The following is a 21,035-nucleotide window of genomic DNA, read 5'->3' as shown; positions in this document are numbered from 1 at the left end:
GCATTATCTGAACTCTTAAAGGATGGCGGCGGGGAAACGTCTAGAGCAAACAGAAGGTATCGAGCATTCAAATATTAGCGTTGTACCTCACAGCAGAATCAATATTATTCCGCACAATTTTACCTTCATCAAGAACGAAAACTAGCCAGATTGTGGCATTCCCAGCTGCTGACGATTTTTATTTTACGCCCTCTCTCAGGGATTCTAGGGAACATTGCTGACGACCTGTGTCTCTTGTTATTGACCACGATACCATAGACAATTTGGGATATTTAAGAAGCAGCCCTATAACATTGATACAAATCAACTTGATCTATATTTGGACCGTACCATCGGAAGTATAAATAAGCATATAATTCCTGCTACTGATAAACCACCCAGCCGGATGTTACAAAACAATCGCCTATCATCACCCACGTTCCCGAGAGCAGTAGGGACCCGCTGCACTGTAGCTAGTTCATCCGAGACTCCGAAGACCCGCGGGGTGAAAGACAAACATTTTGAAGTGATTTTGCGATACGGTTTCGAGCAATTGGATTGCCCTCTTCCCTGGCCCGGACATCACATTATCGCACTCGGTTTAGCACCCCGCACAGTTGTCCAGGTTGTCCCGGAGGAGGTGTTGAAGAGCGATAAGACGCCCCGGTGTTGCTGTTTACCACGGCCCAAAGGGATGCAGCAACACGTTTAGCGATAGCGATGCGGAGTTCAATACGCGCGCATGCAGTTGCAACCTTCAATCCGATGCTCGAACGCTACTGCGAAGTGCCTCGCGGGATACGGACCGAACACTATTCCTTCGCTAAGCGAATGGGACTACTGGGAGGGTAACGCACACTTGAGGCACGCTGCTGATGGTGAGTTGCTCCCGGTTCCTTAATCCCAGCAATTCGCTTTTCAACATTAGGCACACTTGTCTCCGTATGACTCAAACGGTCGGGAGGCGCGGAAGGGGGGGGGGGGGAGGGTTTGTTTGGTCAAATGTCAATTAAAACGTTTACAAAACGGTGAAGTGCTGTGAATTGACATCCAGTGTTAAAAATAGTGTTTTGTCAACAGTGGCGAACCTCGAGGACTTTGAAAGCAGCTTTATTGCACAAAAACAGAGACATACAGGGACTCGATCGAGTAGGTGCATATATTAGATAGGGAGGGCTCGCGGACATGTTTTGCCACTTTTTTCACCCTTTCAACAGCTGATAAGCACGTACAGTCGGACGAATCGAGAAGTAGTACGTATGTTGATTCATTCGGCCTGTAAATATCGTTCTGTTTTGCACTATCGACTGTTTGGTGAAGCAAAACAGCCAGGTATATTGGAACCTTCTGGTCACCTTCTCAACGGGAAGTTCATGCATCACATTAATCTGCCCTAAGCAATTCTTCTTGAAGAAATCGTAATATCTCGTCTATAACACACACACACACACACACATCCCATACACCTCTTTGCTAAGCCGGAAGTTTCATAAGCGTATCCCGCTACCGCAGTGATTCTGATTGAGCAATTGGTCTCGCGATCAAAAGTCCACCTCGGGACGCTGTCACACGGCGTCTAGCACACAGAGGGGGCCACAACCACTTCCATCCGTTTCGAACCATCTTCATCATCACCCCGTTTTACACGCATTCCACATTCGATGGCCATTGCACGTCACTTTTCACGGCTGCTTCGTGATGGAATCAGGCGTACGAGTAGTTTCACTTTTCCACCAGCACCACCGTCAAACTGACCAACTGTGGACGATGTGTGGTCCGAAAGCCACCAGCTGCCACACGATCGATTGCTGCATTGGAGACGATCGTGATGATCGCGTCACAAAGCTTTGGACGGTAGCGAGACCACAACAATATTGAGCCACATGACCGATCGCGGGCGGCTCGATGGTTCGATGCAACGATCCCGTTTCCCATACACACGCACGCACACCCGAACACACACACGAACACCTATCCGTCACTTGATCTCGTTGAGATGGTGGAGACTGCCTCCGGTGGTCGTGCACGCTTTGTGGCCTTAGATAAGTGCATTCACACTGCGCACTGCATCGCTGGACGGATCCGCGGAGAAGGGAGGGCTTCAAGAACAAACTGGGTCACAACCGTGGCCTTCCGTGTTCCGAAACCAGACGACCAGCTATGTGTGGTGACACGTGGTCTTTTCCCCCGGTAGCGTCAAAACTCCGCGAAAAACAGCATTTCCAAGTCATCGACTGACAAAATCAAACCGATTTGTGGAGCGCACTAATTAAAACACGTTCGCGTTGAATAACCACCAGAACGTCCGGGCTATGTAGACAAACACGCACAGCGACCACCTATTCCGACGGAATGTTCAAACGAGACTAAAGACGATGTCGCCGAGCACCTAACGCCACAACATCCGTACGCGCTCGCAAGAGTTTTGCTGTGTACCGGACCCGGTAAACGTCATCACCTTCCAGAACGCGCACGTTCACTCGAAATGAACCTGCCTGTCTGTGCGCGGTGGCGGTGGTGCGATATCGGTCAAACAGAGTCGTCGACGACGTCATCACCACTTCGGTACGGTCCTCCACTGTCCACCCTGTCAGCTACTAGCAGTGACAGCAAAAGCCACAGCTAACAGAGCGTGTGAAAAAAAGAGAAACATGGCGCACACTGCAACCGTAATCGATCCGATCTTTTACTATCAATCGCAGGCAAACGGTACGGCACACAAAACAAACAAAATGCACAGTTTCGCCACAAAGCGTCCCGGTGAATCTCCTTCGCACCCTTACGAGAAGGACCAGCGAAGATCCAGCTCACTCGTCCAATTTGAACGCCGTGTGACATTTGTGCTTGCGAATCTCAGACAAGCTCTCACAAACTTCTCCGATCGAGACGGATCTCTCCACCTGCAGTGCAACCATTGCACGCCGGAGTGGTGGGGACCCCCGTTTTGTTGGTGGAGGAGCGCAGTGGTGGTGGAGAAGTAATTGAATCTCGGATGCTGCCGCCACCGAGAGTGATCGATCGGTTTGTAGGTTGTTGGTGTTACAAAAAACGGCTAACCCGTCCGGGTAACGTACGTACGTCAAACAAGCCACCGTTTGACCTTGCGCCGTACACGGTTCGCGGGTGTTTGCTACTACAAGGCGGAGGCGACCATTTTTGCTGTGAACCAACACCATCCGTTGTAAAAGAGGATGACTCTAGTGGCTGGCAAACAAATTAATTGAAAGTACACACACACACACACAATGTTTGAAGATTCGCGTCCCGAAAAACAAAAGCTCTGCGTAAGAGTAAATGCCGTGCTGGTGGTAAGCATTCTCGCCCGTGCCCCTCTTTTTATTCTGACGTAATTAAGCAGCGCCGACGTGCGGTGGTAGTACTTTGGTTTGACCTGCCTCTGCATACTTCCAGTTTGCCGCTGCTTGATCGCCGCACAAAGATAATTGCGTATCGATTGCTTATCTACTGGCGTGTTTATGGAGTAGTAATAGCTGATAATTCTATCACCTTCGATTAAAAATGGGACCTGCTGCTTGTCATGTGTAGGGAGCTTTTTAACCCTCGTAAAAGTTTGTTTGTCCAGCTTACTCAACCGAGCGATCTTTGATCACCGTAACATATACACTCGATTGCGTAATGTGCAAATAATGATGGTACAAAAGTGGCCAAAAAAAATGGAGGCCCTTAAAGGATGGCAGCTGTTGCTTTGTTGTACTTTGAAGAACTGTGTAAAAAAGACCATTGTTGAATTGAATACCAATAAAACAGACAGACAAAAATCGTCAAAAATCCTTCTCGAATGGTCAGAAGATCATTGAGCACTCTGGAGGAGAGCTCAAAAGATTAACAGCTATTTACTGATTTGCATAAGATTGGTATTGCTTGTTTGCTTAATTTGTAACGGTTTTATATAACTTTTGTCGGTACCGTACGTGCTTCACTCCACAAAAATAGTTACAAAAGAAAAGAGAACGTACATCCTTTAGTGTAAGCTAAGAAATATGGCATATAGCCGCATAGATTACCGAGATGAGGTAAGAATACCGTGCAGGCGATTGAAAGAGAGATTAATTAAAATTACACAAGATTAACGAGGTTTCGTTGCGCGATGAAAGAATGATTTTGATACGATGACATTCCTCGCACCGTTAAATTGCATAATTCATCAAGCGGGAAATATTTTTACCCTACTTATTTGTGCACAGTTCGATTGCACGAAGCTTTCTAGACACGATTTTACTTATCTGTTTTTGATATTGTACATGCGGTGAAATTATTTGAAAAATACAGTTGCTTGACATTGTACCTTCAATCCGAGTTTTTCAACAATTATATGACTTAATGGTTTCTCGTTATATTTTATATTTTAGTAAATGAATGTTTCGATCCATTAAACACACATTTTTTTGGGTAAGAGTGTTTAAAAAAGAATTTGTTTACAATAAATATCCGTTCGATATGAACAGACTACGGAAACATGGACAACAACCTATCATGAAGCGTAGATACTAGCGCCATCTAGATGTCAGATTTGATTCGAGCAGTATTCGTGATGGATTCCAGTCGAGTAGATTTAAAACGTATACGGGGGATCAATTGCGAAACGCTTTTTGAAGATTTTCCGCTACAATTTTGATTGATTAATTGAAACACCACTTATACATGATTTTAGGGATCAATTCAACGACGTATGATGGGAAAATTAAAAAAAATAATGGTTCGTACACTCGTGTAATGGCCTCCAAAAAAGACACCACCGTTCGAGCACTTTTCTTCCTTGTTGTATAAATTATGCAGATAAGTGCTTAATCTCTCGAGAAAATCAACTCACAAAACACATCAAGATTCATTTGTCTGTTGTCTAGAAATATCAGAAAAAAAAACAGCTCGCTTAAAACACTTACCGCCTTACGCTTATCCGCTTCGGAAACAGCCGAGTTGGAACGGTGCCTAAACAAATCCATCACCTTCGTCATCGGAGACTTGCCGACGTCGGCCCGGCGCACAGCCGTTACCGTGTGGTAATACTAAAATAGAAACAAATCAAACATTTTGTATCAGTGAGAGGGCTAGTTTCATCGAATTAATTGCTCTCGTACCTGTGCATCACTGCCCGCATGCGGATGTGCTGAACCGTCGCGCACTTTCGACCCAGCAGCACCGGCCGCAGCACCAGCAGTTCCACTCGGAGCGGATGGCTGTTGATGCTGGTGGCTGTGTCGTCCACCGACGTGTAGCGCTGCCTTCATGCTGTTCATAATGCCACCGGAAGTACTGATAGGGCCACTGCCCATACCCGTACTATCCTTGTCCGATCCGGATTTGCTTCCATCATCTTTCTTCTTTCTCGAATCGGAACCCTTCCGCGGTCGGAACACATCGAATATGGTCGGTCTTCGATTCGGGCTAGCAATACCTAAAAGTAAATAAAAATCAAAACAAAACATCATTAATATGCTGAGGTTTAAAGGGGACCCGACTCTCTCATTCTCTCTCTCTTTCATTCCCGACTTACCGTGCACGGTCGATTGGTTTAGTACGGGCGCTTCTTCGCCACTGCGGCGCCTCTCCAACGATCCCGAACGGCCACCAGACCCGACCCTTTCTGAGCTACGCGATATGCTTTCGTGCTTGCGGTTCAGCTTCTCCAGCTTGGCCGCTTCCTTCTCGAGCCGACGGGCCTCTTCGCGCTTCTGTTTCATTACTTCCTTCTCCTGCTTCTTGGCTTCCTTCTCGCTTTTCTTCTGCTTTTTGGAGGCACGCGTCGACGATTCACCGGAAGCGGCCGGTGCCGTCGAAGGACGCTGGAAGTTTCCGGACGCAGCAGCGCCATCGATTCCATCCTGCGGGGAAGCGAAAAGCACGAGATGAAATTAATAAAATACACGCATTTGCACATCCGAAAGAAGCTCCCCGAAGTAATGTGATACTGGTACATTGGTTATCAACCCACGCTCTGTTCGTTCGTTGTTATCTTTTTAGGTTATGCTACTACTATCACACCCTATCCCGCATGACAAGGACATCTGCCAAACATATCGAGTACTTTGTACTACGAAGATACGAGACAGAGATTTGTCTCCCTCTATTAATCTGAGACAAATATTAGGGAAAAACCTTCCACCAACGAGAAAAAACTTACACTTACAGCCTTCTTGGGTGACGACTTTTTCTTCTCGGGACTGTCTGTGAAAGCAGCGTAATTGGGCTTCGCATTCGCAGGCAGGGTTGCAGCTCGGCCACCCGTCGGCGACACATCTTCTTTCGCTCTGGAGGTGGTTGGGGGACCTGATACCGGAGGGTCCGGTCGCTTTACCCAAACCTCATCTAATTCGAATGGAATGTTACTCTTGGTTGGTTCGCGCCCGGACGCCGGCTGTTGCTCCCGGGACAATGATGAGTTGGTAGTGGTTCCCGATTCATACCCACTCGTGTCGGCACCCGTCGCCGACGAGAGTGAACCTCGGCTTTGCGTTAGTGGACGGATCTCTACCAGTGATGTATCGAAGAAGCGCCGATCGAGATGGGGCGTGTTGAGGTGAGGTGCCTCGGTTGAGAAGATAGAATGCACGGATGTCCGCTGGCTGCTGCCGTACTGCTGGTTACTGCTGCACGGAAAGTGGATTGTCTGAGAGTTTTGAGATGCCGGCACCGGAAGCAATGCGGCCGTTTCCGGTCGAAGCCGGGGACTCGGGCTGGGCGAATCCTGTTGTTTGTGCTGCTCTTGCTGTTGCTGTTGCTGCTGCTGCTCCTCTGTCTTCGTAACCATGAAACGCGATTTACGTGGAATGGTCGTTTCGGCTTCCTCATCCTGCGCGGGCTTGGTGCTCGGAGCTAACGGTTCCGTTTCTTGTGCCGCCTCACCGCTCGTCCCGATAACGATCGCAGGAATCGGAACTGGTGGTCGAACCGTAGCTGATGGTGGGGAATGTGATGCCAGCTGCTGCTTCTCGTCCTCTTCGTCCTCTTCGCGACATTCGGACAAGCGGCGGCGCACGTGGAAGGGAAGAATTATGGGCAACGAGGAAGGTCCGAACAGCACATTACTATCCGACCGTCTGCCCGGGCTCATCGGGCACATCGGGCTCATTAGCATGCGGAAAGGCGAACCGGACGCTTCCATCGAGGGCAGCTCCAGCGGGACACGCTCGGTAGGAGTGCGTGTCCTCACAATGGCGTCCTGATGTTGTGGCTGCTGCTGCTGCTGCTCATGATCGACTTCCTCTTCCACATCGCTCACCGTACTACTGCCATCGCTCCAGGACGAGGCAGACGGATGTCTACCAACATTGGCCCCAGCACCTCCGCCACCATTACCACCACTCACCGGAGGTTCGCGCTGGGCACTAGCATCTCCACGACGCCCCACTACTGGAACACGCTGGGGCGGCAGACCATGATCGTCTCCAAAGTCAGAGTCCGAATCAGAGCGTATATCTTCCAGGTCCTGCATGCGACTATCGATCAGCTGCTCGAAATCTTCATCCGTCACCGGACTCCCCACGTACACGGGTCCACCATCGCTACCCCACGACATGGTAGCACTGGTCAAGCGGATCGGTTTCTGTGCTGCCGTTTTCATGTCCGATCGTAATCGAAAAGCGACCTCGTCGAACACTTTCCCACTGTCGTCCTTTCGTGGGAGGTTCTCTTCCATGAAATCTACCCGCTTCTTCATGCGCCGTTTGGCCTCCTCCATCTCCCGTGCCATACGGCGCTCGTTTTGCTGTTCGTCCGCTGTGTCGGTGCCGTTGGCGTTCTTCGGCAAGGGTGCCATCGGTGCCGCGGCAAGTGGCTGTGTCTGCTGCTGCTGCTGCTGCTCCAGTATCAGCAAGCCAGTGGTGCCGGTCGTTTTGCCGCCGTTAGATGAATCGTCCATTTAATTAATCTAAATTTGCTCTCGCTGTGTAGCCGCGGGCCACCGGCGTACCGGGTGGCGGGTGTGGGATGGATATGGACGCGTTATTTTTCGCTTCCCAGTGCGATTAATTAGGGTTAATTTATTTGTACACTGCTCCTGGACGGAGGGGGGTCTCCCTATTACCCGTCCGATCACTTATCGTTCCTGGCCGGTGGTAGTTCTTTCTCTTCGCTCAAGATCGATCGGTTTTCCGCTTTTCACTACTTAATTTTCCGATGCAACGCGGCGCACCGGAATGCGATGCAGTTTGTGTTCAAACTAAACAAACAATATGATTGCTTTTTCGTACTACATTAAACGCGTCGGTTTGCTTTGCTGCTGCTGCTGCAAGTTTCACCACCGTTCGATACTGGATGTGTGTCACCTTCTTTCATTTTCTAACCATTTAGCCGTAGCTGCTCGAAGCCTAGCGGATGAAGCAGGGAAGAGGGTGGTAATCATAAGTTGATCATCAAACAGCAAGGATATAATTAATTTCAACACGATGGTATCCAATTCAATGAAGTACCGAGGGACCGCAAGGCAACTTGAGTAGACGACAACCATGAGCTATTCTTTCGTGTAGCTTGGAAAGCTTCAAGACAACATAACTCTCTACCGATCAATATCGGCACCAAACGGGAAAAGCCATCAAAGGAAGTCCCAGAGTCTGTGAGTTCATCAGAACTGTGTTGGTAGTTCAACAACTGTCCGAACTTGCGATTGCAAATGTGCTGATAAGAAACTGTGACGCACAGATTATGGCCAAGAATAAAAGCTCCTACAAAGTTGAGTTAGAGTAACAGCTGTCTGTCACTGCAACTGGTTCTTGAGTAAATACGACTAAAGATGATAACATCGTACAAAGTCCCTTCTCTCTCCTCCCCCCCCCCCTCCTTCCCTCGAACCGTCCACATCACATCGCTTGTCAATGTTGCCTGCCTGCCTGTGTGCGGACGATAAATGGAGGCATCAGAGCTGTTACGGCTGCCAGCAATCTCTATTTGTCCCCTTCACCACCACCACCATTCTTTTTTTCCACAACCATTATCCCAACAACATTCCGAGAAAGGTTTCCACCGATAGCGGTCGGTGTTTGCAATGAGATCTGTATGGACACAAATGTGCATCGCTTTGCGGCATAAACACTCATTTTCTTTAAATGAAAAATAGCATTATTTGCACTACAATGCATAAACAATAAGCTTCGTTTACCGATGACAGTTCACAATCGGTTGTTGTGATACAATCAATTCGGTGCATCAATCTCGACCCGTCCCGCTCTGGCACGACGATCCAAAACGGCGGACCCCTTTAGCTGGGCCTGTCTACTTAAAAGGGCACACGTGTACCCCCTCTGTCGGTTGGGTTGGGTTGGGGTGTGTGTGTGTGTGTGTGTGCGTGTGTTTCTAACCTCACCCACCCGGTCAATCCCGGAAATTGTATGCCCAGGCGCGACTCGTAGAAAGCCGCCCTCCGTATAGGGCGCGCGAAAGGAAGGTCCGCGTATGTGTGCATTAGAATGGCAAACACAGCACTAGTGTCTGTTGGCCGTCCGTTGTGGGGTGTGGGGGACACATTGATGTGCAAACACGGCCCAGTATGTTTACCGATGATAACCGAGCCAGCCGGCACACTCACACGCACAGAGCAGCATTTGGTGTGGTGGTTATTGAAATTTTTCCACTCCGCACGGTGGACCCCCGGTGGTCTCGCTGTGGCGTGATGGGAAAAATGGAGGTGACAAATAAAACACCGAACCTTTCATGGTTCAAATAAACGCCGTGGTATCACGGTTTCATCCACTCATTTGATCGAACACGCTAGTGGGATAGGGACGGACCCAAACGGCCCAAGCTGTTGCCATTTTGTCTACCAAAATGTCGGATCCCAGTTGGATGGATCACATTGGTTCAGAATGATCTGGAAAGCAGAATCCAGCCGTCTGGCGTTTAAGCATTCGTTCGAAGGCAGCCAAAGCTCACGAGAGTAAGAGAATGCGAGAAAGTCAATTAATGTGAGCGTTCAACCATGTTAGAACGAACCCCCGTTCGTTCGGAAAGTATAATAGGTCACGAATGGTGGAACGACTCGTCCCAGCGCTGCCGGAACAGCTGAGCGGAAGAGTTCATTGAACTGAGGCGTGGTTTCGTGTCTCGTCTTACATCATCCGCGGTCAAAGATTTGTAATGCATGCAGCAGCAGTTCATGCAAACACTGGTCTAGACTTTTAAATGTCCTGAGTTAATCCTGTGACTTGGACGTTCTTCGTCTGTTCTTTTCAGATTTTGTTTCTCTTTTGGGATTGGAAACTGGATTCTGGAACTGATGTTAATTGATCTATAAACTTTCGCAAGGCAAAAAAATTTAAGTTATAATTTGAAAAATTGAAGAGAAAAAAATGGCAATAGGACACAATATTCCATCCAGCAATTCCTTCTTACAATGCCAGCGAGCCACCACACAATTATTAATTAAGTGCGCTCACGGGGTGTATGTGTTTGCAGTAAAACTTTTAATTACCCTTTGCGGCACCATTGCAACAACGTGATCAGCTGATCACGAACACGGCGAATTGCAGCTATTCGCCCGCAGCTACATGTAAAGCGACTGTTTGAAGATTTTAAGCGCGACGAAAACTAACATCACATTCAAATCGCACGCTTGCACATGTGGAGCCCTGCCTCCTCTGGAGGGTGTGATATTCCGTGTCGTTGACAAATGTGCAAACAAACACACACCCGAGTTGCACCAATAGCTGTGAACGGTTCTACAAAAAAGAAACATCGCCAATACTACAAGAATCAGGTACAAAACATTACCGCGATCGTTCGTCGCATTTCATTTGCATTCATTTTATCGTCAGTATCAACGGTTGTGTGTGGCCGGAATACATAATGATAGAGCCGGCCCACCGCAACTCAAAGGTCTGTCTCGGTGTGTTTTGCCTGTTCTATAGTTTGGCTGAAGCGAAACACCCCGATAGGGGTGATGGTTGTGTGTTTCAATACTTCCTTACCCAACCAAAACACTAGCCTCCCACTTCGGTAGAGACTCGGTCAGCAGGGCGCAAGAATTCGTCGCAATCTTGGAACAAACAACACACACACAGCGGTTGGTAAGACAACGGAGTGACATCCAAACATCGCCTGCCTATCGGAGGTGAACGATGTACTTTTGGTTCAAGTTTTGCCATGTCACAGTTACCGCACTGGCTCACTAGTTAGGCGAAAAACTTGCAAGCCAGGAAAGGCCTTGGAATGAACGGGAAATTCCTGCAACAAGCATACGGGTCTTCTACCTCATAGATAAGTGGTATTAAATTTAAAACTCCTGCCAGACTGCAAATAAATCAGCACACGTGTTTTTCTTGCTTTAAATAAACAAACCAGAGGCAGAGTATTAACGCCTCGTAGGGAGGGAGCAATTTGCATGGAATGTTTTCGGGGAGCAAAATAGCGTCCCCAAGTAGTGTGTGCCTCATCACCACCATCACACGTCTGGTAGGAACAACAACATCGTCTATTTCGGTCGCAATAATGCATTATGCAAGGTGATTCGTATTTATTGCCCGATGAAATGACATGTGGAAGCATTTCTCGATAACAAATTAGAATCACTGCCACCACAAGAATGGAGCTGACACTTGTAAACATAAACACAACACAGATTCCGACAGATTTACGGGGCCCTTTTCTTCACCTCGAGGAATGATTAATAAGTAATTATTCCAATGGCGTGCGGTCTAACGAACTGTAGGCAGATGTGATGTGAAGACGTGATTCCTTAATTAGTCCTTCGAGGACAACAATGTAATGGAAATGTGGACATTTTATAAATAACATAGTTACATATTTTGATCGCTCTCAGCATTGTATTGAAGTCGTGCGAGGGAGCTCATCCTTGGGGTTTTTCAACTAATACTGCCTTGTAGTAAACACATCAAGTGTTTACCAACAAATCTCTAATCTACAGGGGATTTCAAGTGGTGGTTAGCCTTAAGCTTTAGTGAATAATTAAATTCCTTGAGTGAATCCACCAGATAAAGATAAGCTTTGAAGCACTGTTGTGACTGTTGGCTTTATGGACTCTCCGTGGCGGCGTGATGGATTGTCCTTTGGAACACAAAAATGGTTATTTTTGCTAGAGAGTTTGAACGAGCTTTATCACTTCATTTTTTTCAAATATATTGGTCCTGACATTCGGAATATTCATCATCACTTTGATTAAGCAAATCTGTTTTCAACATTCGGTATTAAATGAGGGTTATTTATCTAAAAACATTTGGTGAAAATTTTTCACCCTACGTTGAAAACCCCTGCACGATCATTTGATCAACGATACTCCAAAGTTAGACAGTTGTCGATTGGACGAATTTATTGGTTCGAGACGCAAGGAAGCGGAGAAGAAACAACTCCAGGGGTAGGGGGTCGTTATTTGCTCACAGTAATCGAACCAACCAAGAGAGGGTTGGCTGTAGTTACACTGCTGTCGTCGATAAAAATCACACTTTGCTCACACCTTTCCTCAAGTACAGAGCCCAGCGCCGCCGTTGACAGCAACAGCAGCAGCAGCACACAATTTGTGCCGATGTTGTCGGCCCACCACGTTCGTCGCATCGATTTAAATGTTAATAAAACCCACACAGCCGTCGTATGATGGAGAAGGTGTGATGGGACTGCAGATAGGCAGCATTGGAAACGGGTCAAGGTGAAAAGAAACAGACAGATAGAGAGCAGAAGAAATATGGTGCAAATATGCAAATTCTGGGTGGACAAAATAAATAGTGAACTTCAACACAGTAGTAGTTAAAACATTAAGTACAGCTACACTACAGCAAATAAAACAGCATTCATTTCTTCAGCTGGAAAACCTTGAACGCAAACTGCACATCACATTCCCCCCCGGGCGCGCAATGTTTCAATGTCGGCCAAGGCATTACCGTATCGATGCGACCAATTAGCATGTGACGAAAATAGTGAACGACCGGTCGGCGACTAAATTGCAACAAACACTTATCTCTCACTGTCCGCCCCCGGTCTTTCCTGCCTGCCGCGTCACACAACACGGCTTTGTGGTGTGCAATAAATGCCGCCCGCTGCACAGTTGCGTGCAAATTTCTCGACCCATTCGATAATATCATACATACTCGTCCCGGCCGACGTGCCAAAGACATACCGCGGCGTGTTGCAGCATTCCTCTGGCCCAGCTGTTTTCAATTAGAATGTCAGCAACAGTTTCTAGCCGTTCTACCGCCGAGATCAATTGCTCCAAGCGAGCGAAGGAATTAAATTGAAGTTAATGGTTTATGTAAAAAAAAAACAAACCCAGCTGAACGGTACCCGGCCCGGTGTGGGTTTATGAAATGCGCGGTTAACGTACGTGAGGGAACCATTCGATCTGACATTTAGCCTGGTGATGGGAAACTTAAGAACGAGGAAGGAATGTTTTTCTATAAAGCAAAATGAGAAAGATTTGAACTTGAAGTGGTCATATTTTTCAAGTATTGATGTATCTAACATCTTCCCTCAAACCTGGCGCTAGAGAGGGCCATAAGATAACTCGGTGTTACAACATATAGGCACAATTTCACGCAGCCTGCATTAGACAGCGGCGCCGGTCTTCACACGACAGGACCGCGGTTCAAATCCCATTTTGGCCGTTCCCCTTTAGTGAGGACCAACTATGTGGTATGAATAAGTCTAGTAAGTCATAAATGGCTGGCATGACCTAAGAGAGGTCGTTTGGCCAAGAAGAAGCATAGAACATTCATTGTTCCAGTACTCATATACGGTTTAAGTACGCGGACTGGATAGCTACGGAGGGGCCCGAATTACAAAGAATTTCCTAGGACGCAGCAGATCTGATGTGGCAAAGAATCTCAACTTCCACTGCGCTCAGGGACTTCAAGAGGCATAATCCTACTGGTGACTGCTAGCAACTGCTTTGTCCTATACTGACAAAACCCTCTCATAGCAAAATTTGAGAGGTAGATCCTCTTGAGGATTTTTAGTCCGTCATACGTGGAAGGAAATCGAAAAAACCGCTTCAATGACTAGCTCTATGACCTATGACCTAATCTCTCAGTTATGCAGCGAAACGGACTTGCAAGTCTCCGAGGAGCTAGGGTTATCTTCAGAATAGTTCAGGATAATTCTACCGAACCGTAAAGTTTTCTTATAATTAAACACCAACACTTAAAGTAAAATTAAAACACCAATTCACAAAAAACAATTAAATATATTGTGAATTGATCCATTAAATTGTTCTCAAAAAAATTAAATTAAAACATCGCTAGATTGAGTGTGGATTACCCTATCATTTCTAGTTGAAAAGCTGATTATACTAAACCATACTAAAAACTTTACCATCAAAAACACATTCCGTACTATGATTAATGCAGGTTTGAATAATTTACATTTGTTTTCTCCTAGGTCAAACCAATCCAGCCCTTGTCGTACGAGGTGGCGTGATGAGGTAAGCATAAAAATCCACAGAACAGGCACGATCCGACAGGGTCAATTATTATCGCTCCCTGACGGCTCTCGCATCAAGACTGAGTAATCATCGGTTCGAGCAATGGCGCGATTGCACTTTTCCTGCTCATCGCAAAACATAAACAATGTATCAACGGAACCGTGCCATCGACTTGCAGCAGGGTTTAATATTATTGGTTTCTACAACTGGTAAAAAACTTTTACTTGGTATAGTGTAGATATTTAGTGATTTAAAAATAAGTCATTTTTGTTTTAGATAATGATTTGAAAATTAGTTGAAAAACCATAAAAAAATTAATTTGCTCAGATTAAGTGGCAAACCCTGCACCCAAGAACGGACCACGGAGCAGCACAACGGTGGCATGACAAATGTGGCTCCGTGTAGCACAGCCGCTAGGATTAGAACATCGATAAGCCGTTTCATGGTGGAGAAATCACACCGTCGAGACCTACAGCGCTACGATACGATCGTTAAAAACCTATCGCCTTGCGTGCGGCGTAATTTATTTCGCGTGCAACCTCTTCGGCACGGTCCTGCTATATAAAAAGGCCAGTTAAAACCTGACCGTGGAAACGCAAAACCGTAACACAGTTTTCGTCAGGCTGCCTTGCTGACCTTTATCGGCTTTACCTCCATTAAGCACATATAAATGATCACTTTCTTCCGGCAAGACAGTGAACAAATATTTAAACGCTCGACATCAAGAACCGTTCAAGAAGTGTTTAGTGCCGATGGCGCACATGCTCGGGGAAGGTGGGAAATATTTCCCGAACGACAACAACAAGCACCCGCGCCCAATCACAGCAAGGCAGCGGCCGATTGATGCATGATAAATGGCTCCATCCAAACTGGGATGGATGGTGGCCGGTGCGACTAAACCGGAGAACTGATTTACGAGAGGACCACCCAATCGATAGCCATCGGATGGCAATAAATTAAGCGTAACGAGCCGAGTGATTAGCGATTATTTTTCAATGTATGTAGTTTGTTTTTGATACGATTTACGATAATTTCCCTAAAGATCCTAGGTAAAAACAAGGTCCAGTTTCGAGTCTCGATCAAGCTTTCATTTCGATCACTTGTCCTCCATTTTTCCCACCCAAGTTGTGCCGTTTTTGAGTGACGATACACTTGGCTAAAATGTCGCCCGACCGGTGCCTGTTTGTCTGTAATTTAATCTTCAATCCAATTTAATCCTTCCCTTTCCACGATAAAGCGCTTCGACAGACGGGTTCGGCAATGATTCATGCACCCCATTCGTTTGTGCTGACATGCGACCGTGCGATGTGTGGTCAAAGTCGTCGCAAAAAAAACGCGAGCAAATGAAATCGCGAAAACACACAACAACATGAACGTTCAATTTGTGGTGTCCGTTCATATGCTTTATTGGCCAAAAACAAACAATGGGAAGGAAAGGAAGGAAGAAGAACGTGGCTTTAAATATGACACGTAAATAAATAATAAAACAGCGTCTGACGTTTTAATTGCCCCTATTGGTTGTCACTTTTTGACGGTTTGCTTTCAAAGTCATACCACCGTCCTACGCAACGATCGGTCTCTTATTTATAGACCAGATAATCGTTGGGTTTTTCTCCTCAGATCACAGGTTTCCTCACAGCAACAAAAAAATACATTGAGAATAAACAAAGCCTAAGGCATTTTCGGTTTAATTAAATCCAGTAATATTAATTAGGTTTAATTGTTCAACAATAATCAATCACGTGTTTACTAATTCAGAACACGCCTCAAGCTCGAGCTTGCTCTATTCTACGTCTCTCATTGTTTATCAATACAATCTTATCGGCTGTGTCAAAGTACACTTGTCCGAAGCTACACAACACTCCACACAAATCGTGTGCGCAACGAGCATATTACAACGTCCGATCGTCATCATGCCGATCGCGTCACCCAGGGCTCACAACCCATTTTAAACACAACCATCCCAATTTCAGTCTGCAAATAGTTTGCCCTTCGCACAGCAAACACGATTAGTCCGTGCGATTGGGGTTTGCCACCGGTTCTCAATCATCGGCACGATCGGATCCCATCAAAAATGACGACGCCCTTATCGGACGCCAAACACATTGTCTGCCCTCGAAAAAAACACACACACACACCGGTATGGCTTTAAGATTTTTTGCGTTGTGTTTGTCTGCGTCTTCCAGCATCCTAACGCGTGCAGCCGACAAAGACTCTTTGCACCGTGCGGCCGTGAAATAGGTTGAAAGGAAGTAAGACAAAAACATACGGCGCTGACACACCAAACGTCACAGGCAGAATATTAATGAGCGCGGCCACCGAGCGTGATAAGCGTGCTGCTGTGTGGAATTGTCAGAGCCGTTGACGTTGAATTGTGGACTGAAATCTTATCCGTTCAGTAATAATGGATTGAGTATTATTGGGAGGCTGGGGAGGCTAAAAATAATATACCCGGTGGCAAAAAGAATCATTCAGATGATGCGAAAATCGAAAGCGAAACTGATAGCAGGAGGAAGTCTGATTGGAATTTTAAGGCCAGATCAAAATTCCAAATTCCAGTATCTCAAAATCCTTTTTAACCGAGGATTCAGTTCAAACTCAAGTTAAAAGCTCACGTGTAAGGCTTCCTTAAAAATCATTGATAATTGCGTACTTCCTGGTTAGAATAATAAACCCATCAAACCATGCCCTTCTACCGTTCTATGCACCCAAGCTGACCAAGAACCTTGACGCTCGCTTGCAGACCATGCCGGCTGTGCACCGGACGCTGCGAGGCAAGATTTTGCACTCCTTTTTCTTACCGAGCACGAGTGTAACGTCGCCATAAATTTGTGCTTTCCTTAGATGTCATTTTTGTAACGAGATTTTTGCATCACCATCCGCTTATGTGTGGATTTTGCCCGAGCCGATGCACTTACTCACGGCTACCACCACCATCGACAAAGGGATCTGCCTTTTGCACTGCTTATATTACTCTTCACAGCAGAAACTTTTGTTTGGCGTAATAAAACACAAGTTTCTTCAACCATTTTCCTCTTAGTAATACCACGCTGGCCAAGCACAGACCACAGCACAATGAAATGACTTCCCTCTCGAACAATCGCAAAACGCTTCGATCTGGTTCGAAGCATATTGATTCGAAAGGATTGTTAGGGATCGTTTAGAAAGATAAATTAAACGACGCGTCGCGACAATGTTACGCCGAACACAGTATACGAGCACTGCATTGCATTCGATGCAGGTTTCAGCCTTCACGGCATGATGATGGGTCGGACCCATGGACGATTATTACTTGCTGAGATCATCACAATTAAGTGCACTGTGGGTAATGTTTCACGGGGTAGTAATTGAACGGATGGAGGCATCGCCACGAGCAATTAAACCAGATGAATGACAGATTTTATCAGCACACCCAAGCACACCCTTATTGCTGATAATTAATTGAGAATTTTTCAAATGCATTTGAATGGATCTTTGAATTTAATCAGTAAGCTTCGTTTAAAACTTGTTCATTTTTCAATTTTGAGATCCAATATAGGGATGAAAATGTTGAACTTTAAGACGTTGTAATTGTTTGCAAACTAGGCAAATTTAGTTTTTAAAAGATTTTCTTATTAAAAAACGCTATTTTTAACTACTTTCATGATGTATTTAGTCGTGTTTGAATCATCCATGAGCCCAAGAATTATTATGTTTGCTTCATAGCTGAACAGCTGGGCGGTAGCACACAGCGAGTCAGCCATGATTAGATTTAAATCGACTCATTGTTATCTGTTACGCCAAACTTGCGCAGATTATTCATAATGTAAAAATGGTTAATCAAGACCAAACGACATTTGAGCTTTATTTTTGTCTATGGTTTAACGCTATTATTAGCGTAATAAAAAGTAAGCAAAATGTTCCACTATCAGTCAAGTTCACTGTGAGTGTTGCTGATAACGAACCAGAGAACGGGGAATTCGTTTGCAATAAATTGTGCATCCTCAAGTTCTAGAACACAAATCTTTGCATATTTTGCGCATTGCGAACAACATTCAGAGCAAATTTTGCCCATAAGATTCAGCAGACTCTAATTCTAGTGCATTTTGATTAGGTTTTGGAGCAGTTAAAAACAGTCTCCACTTGAAAACTGCGCGACTTCAGCCGACAATACCGAAGTAAAATTGTTGAATTCGGGACAAGATCAATCTGTAATGAGCTCATCAAATTGGCATCTCCAGGAAGTGATTGTTGGGTGTGCATCTTGGGGTTTCCCGGCCAACAAGTTATGACAATTTTGAGCGATGATTTCAAGATCTTTATGTAGACTGAAGATGATTGTCTCGCGCGGAAACGCTGACTACTTCCCAGAAGGATTTTGGGGTTTAACCCAGCTAGACCTTTTTTCGTGTGGGCTTATGTTTCATCCTAGGACCATGTAAATTAGCCGCAACTTATGCCCTAGTGTCATCAAAGAGCTTAAACGCCGCATACTCATCATCGCATCAGATGAATTGGATTATTAATCCCGTACTAAGGTATGGGACCTGAATCCCGTCCGGATAGCTCTCTTGTTCAATTTTGAGGGATCCCAAAATCGCAGTCTAAAACTGTTTGGACAAATTTCTTGTCGTTTTTGATCGCAGGCACGCAATCAACTCGCGTCGTCGAAAACATCCTCTAGATGCTGCTACATAATTACAGACGTAGGAAACATCCGATCGACCACCGGCTATGCTGGCGGGAGTCAACAAACAAACAAACAGCCAGCATTTCTAGTAAACATAGTATTAGTTTCATCGGTGGAATTCGATCGAGGATTTAGCAGGTGAAGATCTAGGTGAAGAACCCCCAACGCCGATTGGCAGATAAATCAAATCACAAAAATATATTATGCTCACCGTGCAACACCCCATAAACAAACAGAACCGGTTACTTAAGAGTCTGGTGCTCTTATTATCACATCAAACCGGTTTTTGTGAATATTTTTGGACAATTCCATCAGACACGTTAATCTGTTGCGTTACGCGCGTGGGTCTGTGTTTTTTTTTACCAGGGCCACAAGAAATGGATACCCGAGGATAACTTCCTTCGAAAATCATACCCCTCTCAAGATGGGGATGAAAACAACTATTAACATCGATGTGTCTACTCAAGTTGCTGTTGCTGTTGTCGGCAGATCAGTCGAACCGGGATAATTTACGGATTCATCATCGCACACTGTGTGATTGTGTAAATTCTGTGTCCGTTTGTTTGTTTTTCCTTACATGACGGGCAGTTTTTTTGTTCGCTTCTTTCTGCTGTGTTATTTTTCACATCCACGGAAAATGATTCACCGGAACACAACAGCAAAACCGGAACCGGTAGATTGACGAACGTTGTTGGTGTGTTGCCGTGGCCCGATCACTACGGTGAGATGAGTTTGGCAATGAAACACATTCGCGATCAGCTGAACTCACTTTTCTCGCTCGCACTCTCTCTCTCTCTCCCTCTTTCTCTCGCTCGTTCACATGCACAACACACACGGGGCCTTTTTGTGTAATTTGGTACACGTAAATCAGCTGATTTTGCACACACAAACACACGCAGAGACACACACGGTAGGGAACAGATCCGGTTTGCACACTGATTTGGTTTCACCTATCTCACTTCTGTTTTAGCCTGCTTCGCTAGACGCTCAGCTTTCTCTCTTTCGTGCGTTACCAACCAACACTGGTCTCACAGGTGACTAGATCGATTAGATGAGCTCGCCGTCTCACTTTCACCTGTGTGTGGCTCACTACTTTCGACTCACTATAACACTTTTTTTCTCCAGCAAGTGTGCGAAACACACGCTCCTTTTATCACACTGCACCACACGCACACACTGCAATGGAAAATTGTGGGACTCACTTGGTGCCACCAATGACGTCACACACTGCCCAAAAACCGGACAGACTGGTTAATCCACTTAACTTTTTCCACACTGGATGCGCCACTATGGAAATTAGTGCTACCAGCCGTGCCTCGTGGCTTTTCCTCTTCTCACTACTCGTGGTTGCTTTTTTCTTCTACCTTTTGTTTCACATTTGCACAACGACACTACACACACGCGCGCAATGCGGGACGGATTTGTGCGTCGATCGATACGATCGTGCACCAACTGCCTTTACTATTGCGACTACCCCGTTATGCTTCACTACTTCACACTACTGCGTACCCGCCGACCTGTAGCTGTGTTGGGTTGGGTGACGCATTCGGGTAACGCATTGCCTACATTGATCCATCCATCCAGCGGAACGTGATCTGCATATTATCAACCTTTTTTTTTGCGCCCAACTCATCAAAAATCACTCACGAAGAAGATTGATTAAGCACACACACAAACACGTACACGCTCACCTACAAAGGAATCACTTTACTGAAGCAACAATCGACGAAACACGAAACAATAGCTCTTCGCAAAACGCGTGCGTCGGACGACTCCGGACGGCCAGGCCAGCTTTTTCCTTCCCAACGCGAGAGCCGCGATAGCAATGGAACACGAGTGACGGCAGGCGAAACAACACAGCGCGCACGTATCATGTGTGTAATAATCCGCCAGCTTTCTTTGTCGCCAAAACGGACCCACAAACACATTCGCGCCGGTCGTAGTAAACCGTCCCCCCGGGCCGGTTGCACACGCATACAGCAGACACAGACCGCGGTACAGTGTTGCGCT

General features: G+C 46.1%; 1 protein-coding gene across 4 annotated transcripts in view; it reads right to left on the bottom strand.

The window, feature by feature from the left end:
- LOC118506424 overlaps positions 1-21,035 on the bottom strand; it is a 61,705-nt gene that overhangs the window by 39,114 nt on the left and 1,556 nt on the right. The window contains exons 2-6 of one of the 4 annotated variants that reach the window (XM_036043523.1): positions 19,603-20,201; positions 6,122-8,306; positions 5,495-5,822; positions 5,079-5,395; positions 4,884-5,006 (exon numbers count right to left, since the gene is read on the bottom strand). In XM_036043523.1, the coding sequence (XP_035899416.1) occupies positions 4,884-5,006; positions 5,079-5,395; positions 5,495-5,822; positions 6,122-7,858 (2,505 nt within the window). In that variant the 5' untranslated portion in view covers positions 7,859-8,306; positions 19,603-20,201. Of the gene's footprint in view, positions 1-4,883; positions 5,007-5,078; positions 5,396-5,494; positions 5,823-6,121; positions 8,307-19,602; positions 20,915-21,035 lie in introns of those variants that run through there. The other 3 variants (XM_036043522.1, XM_036043521.1, XM_036043524.1) reach the window with 3 other exon arrangements.

This window comes from Anopheles stephensi, chromosome 2 (assembly GCF_013141755.1).
Source record: "Anopheles stephensi strain Indian chromosome 2, UCI_ANSTEP_V1.0, whole genome shotgun sequence".
NCBI lineage: Eukaryota > Metazoa > Arthropoda > Insecta > Diptera > Culicidae > Anopheles > Anopheles stephensi.
The sequence above is the reverse complement of the archived record's forward strand: the minus strand, read 5'-3'. Positions and strand labels throughout refer to the sequence as shown.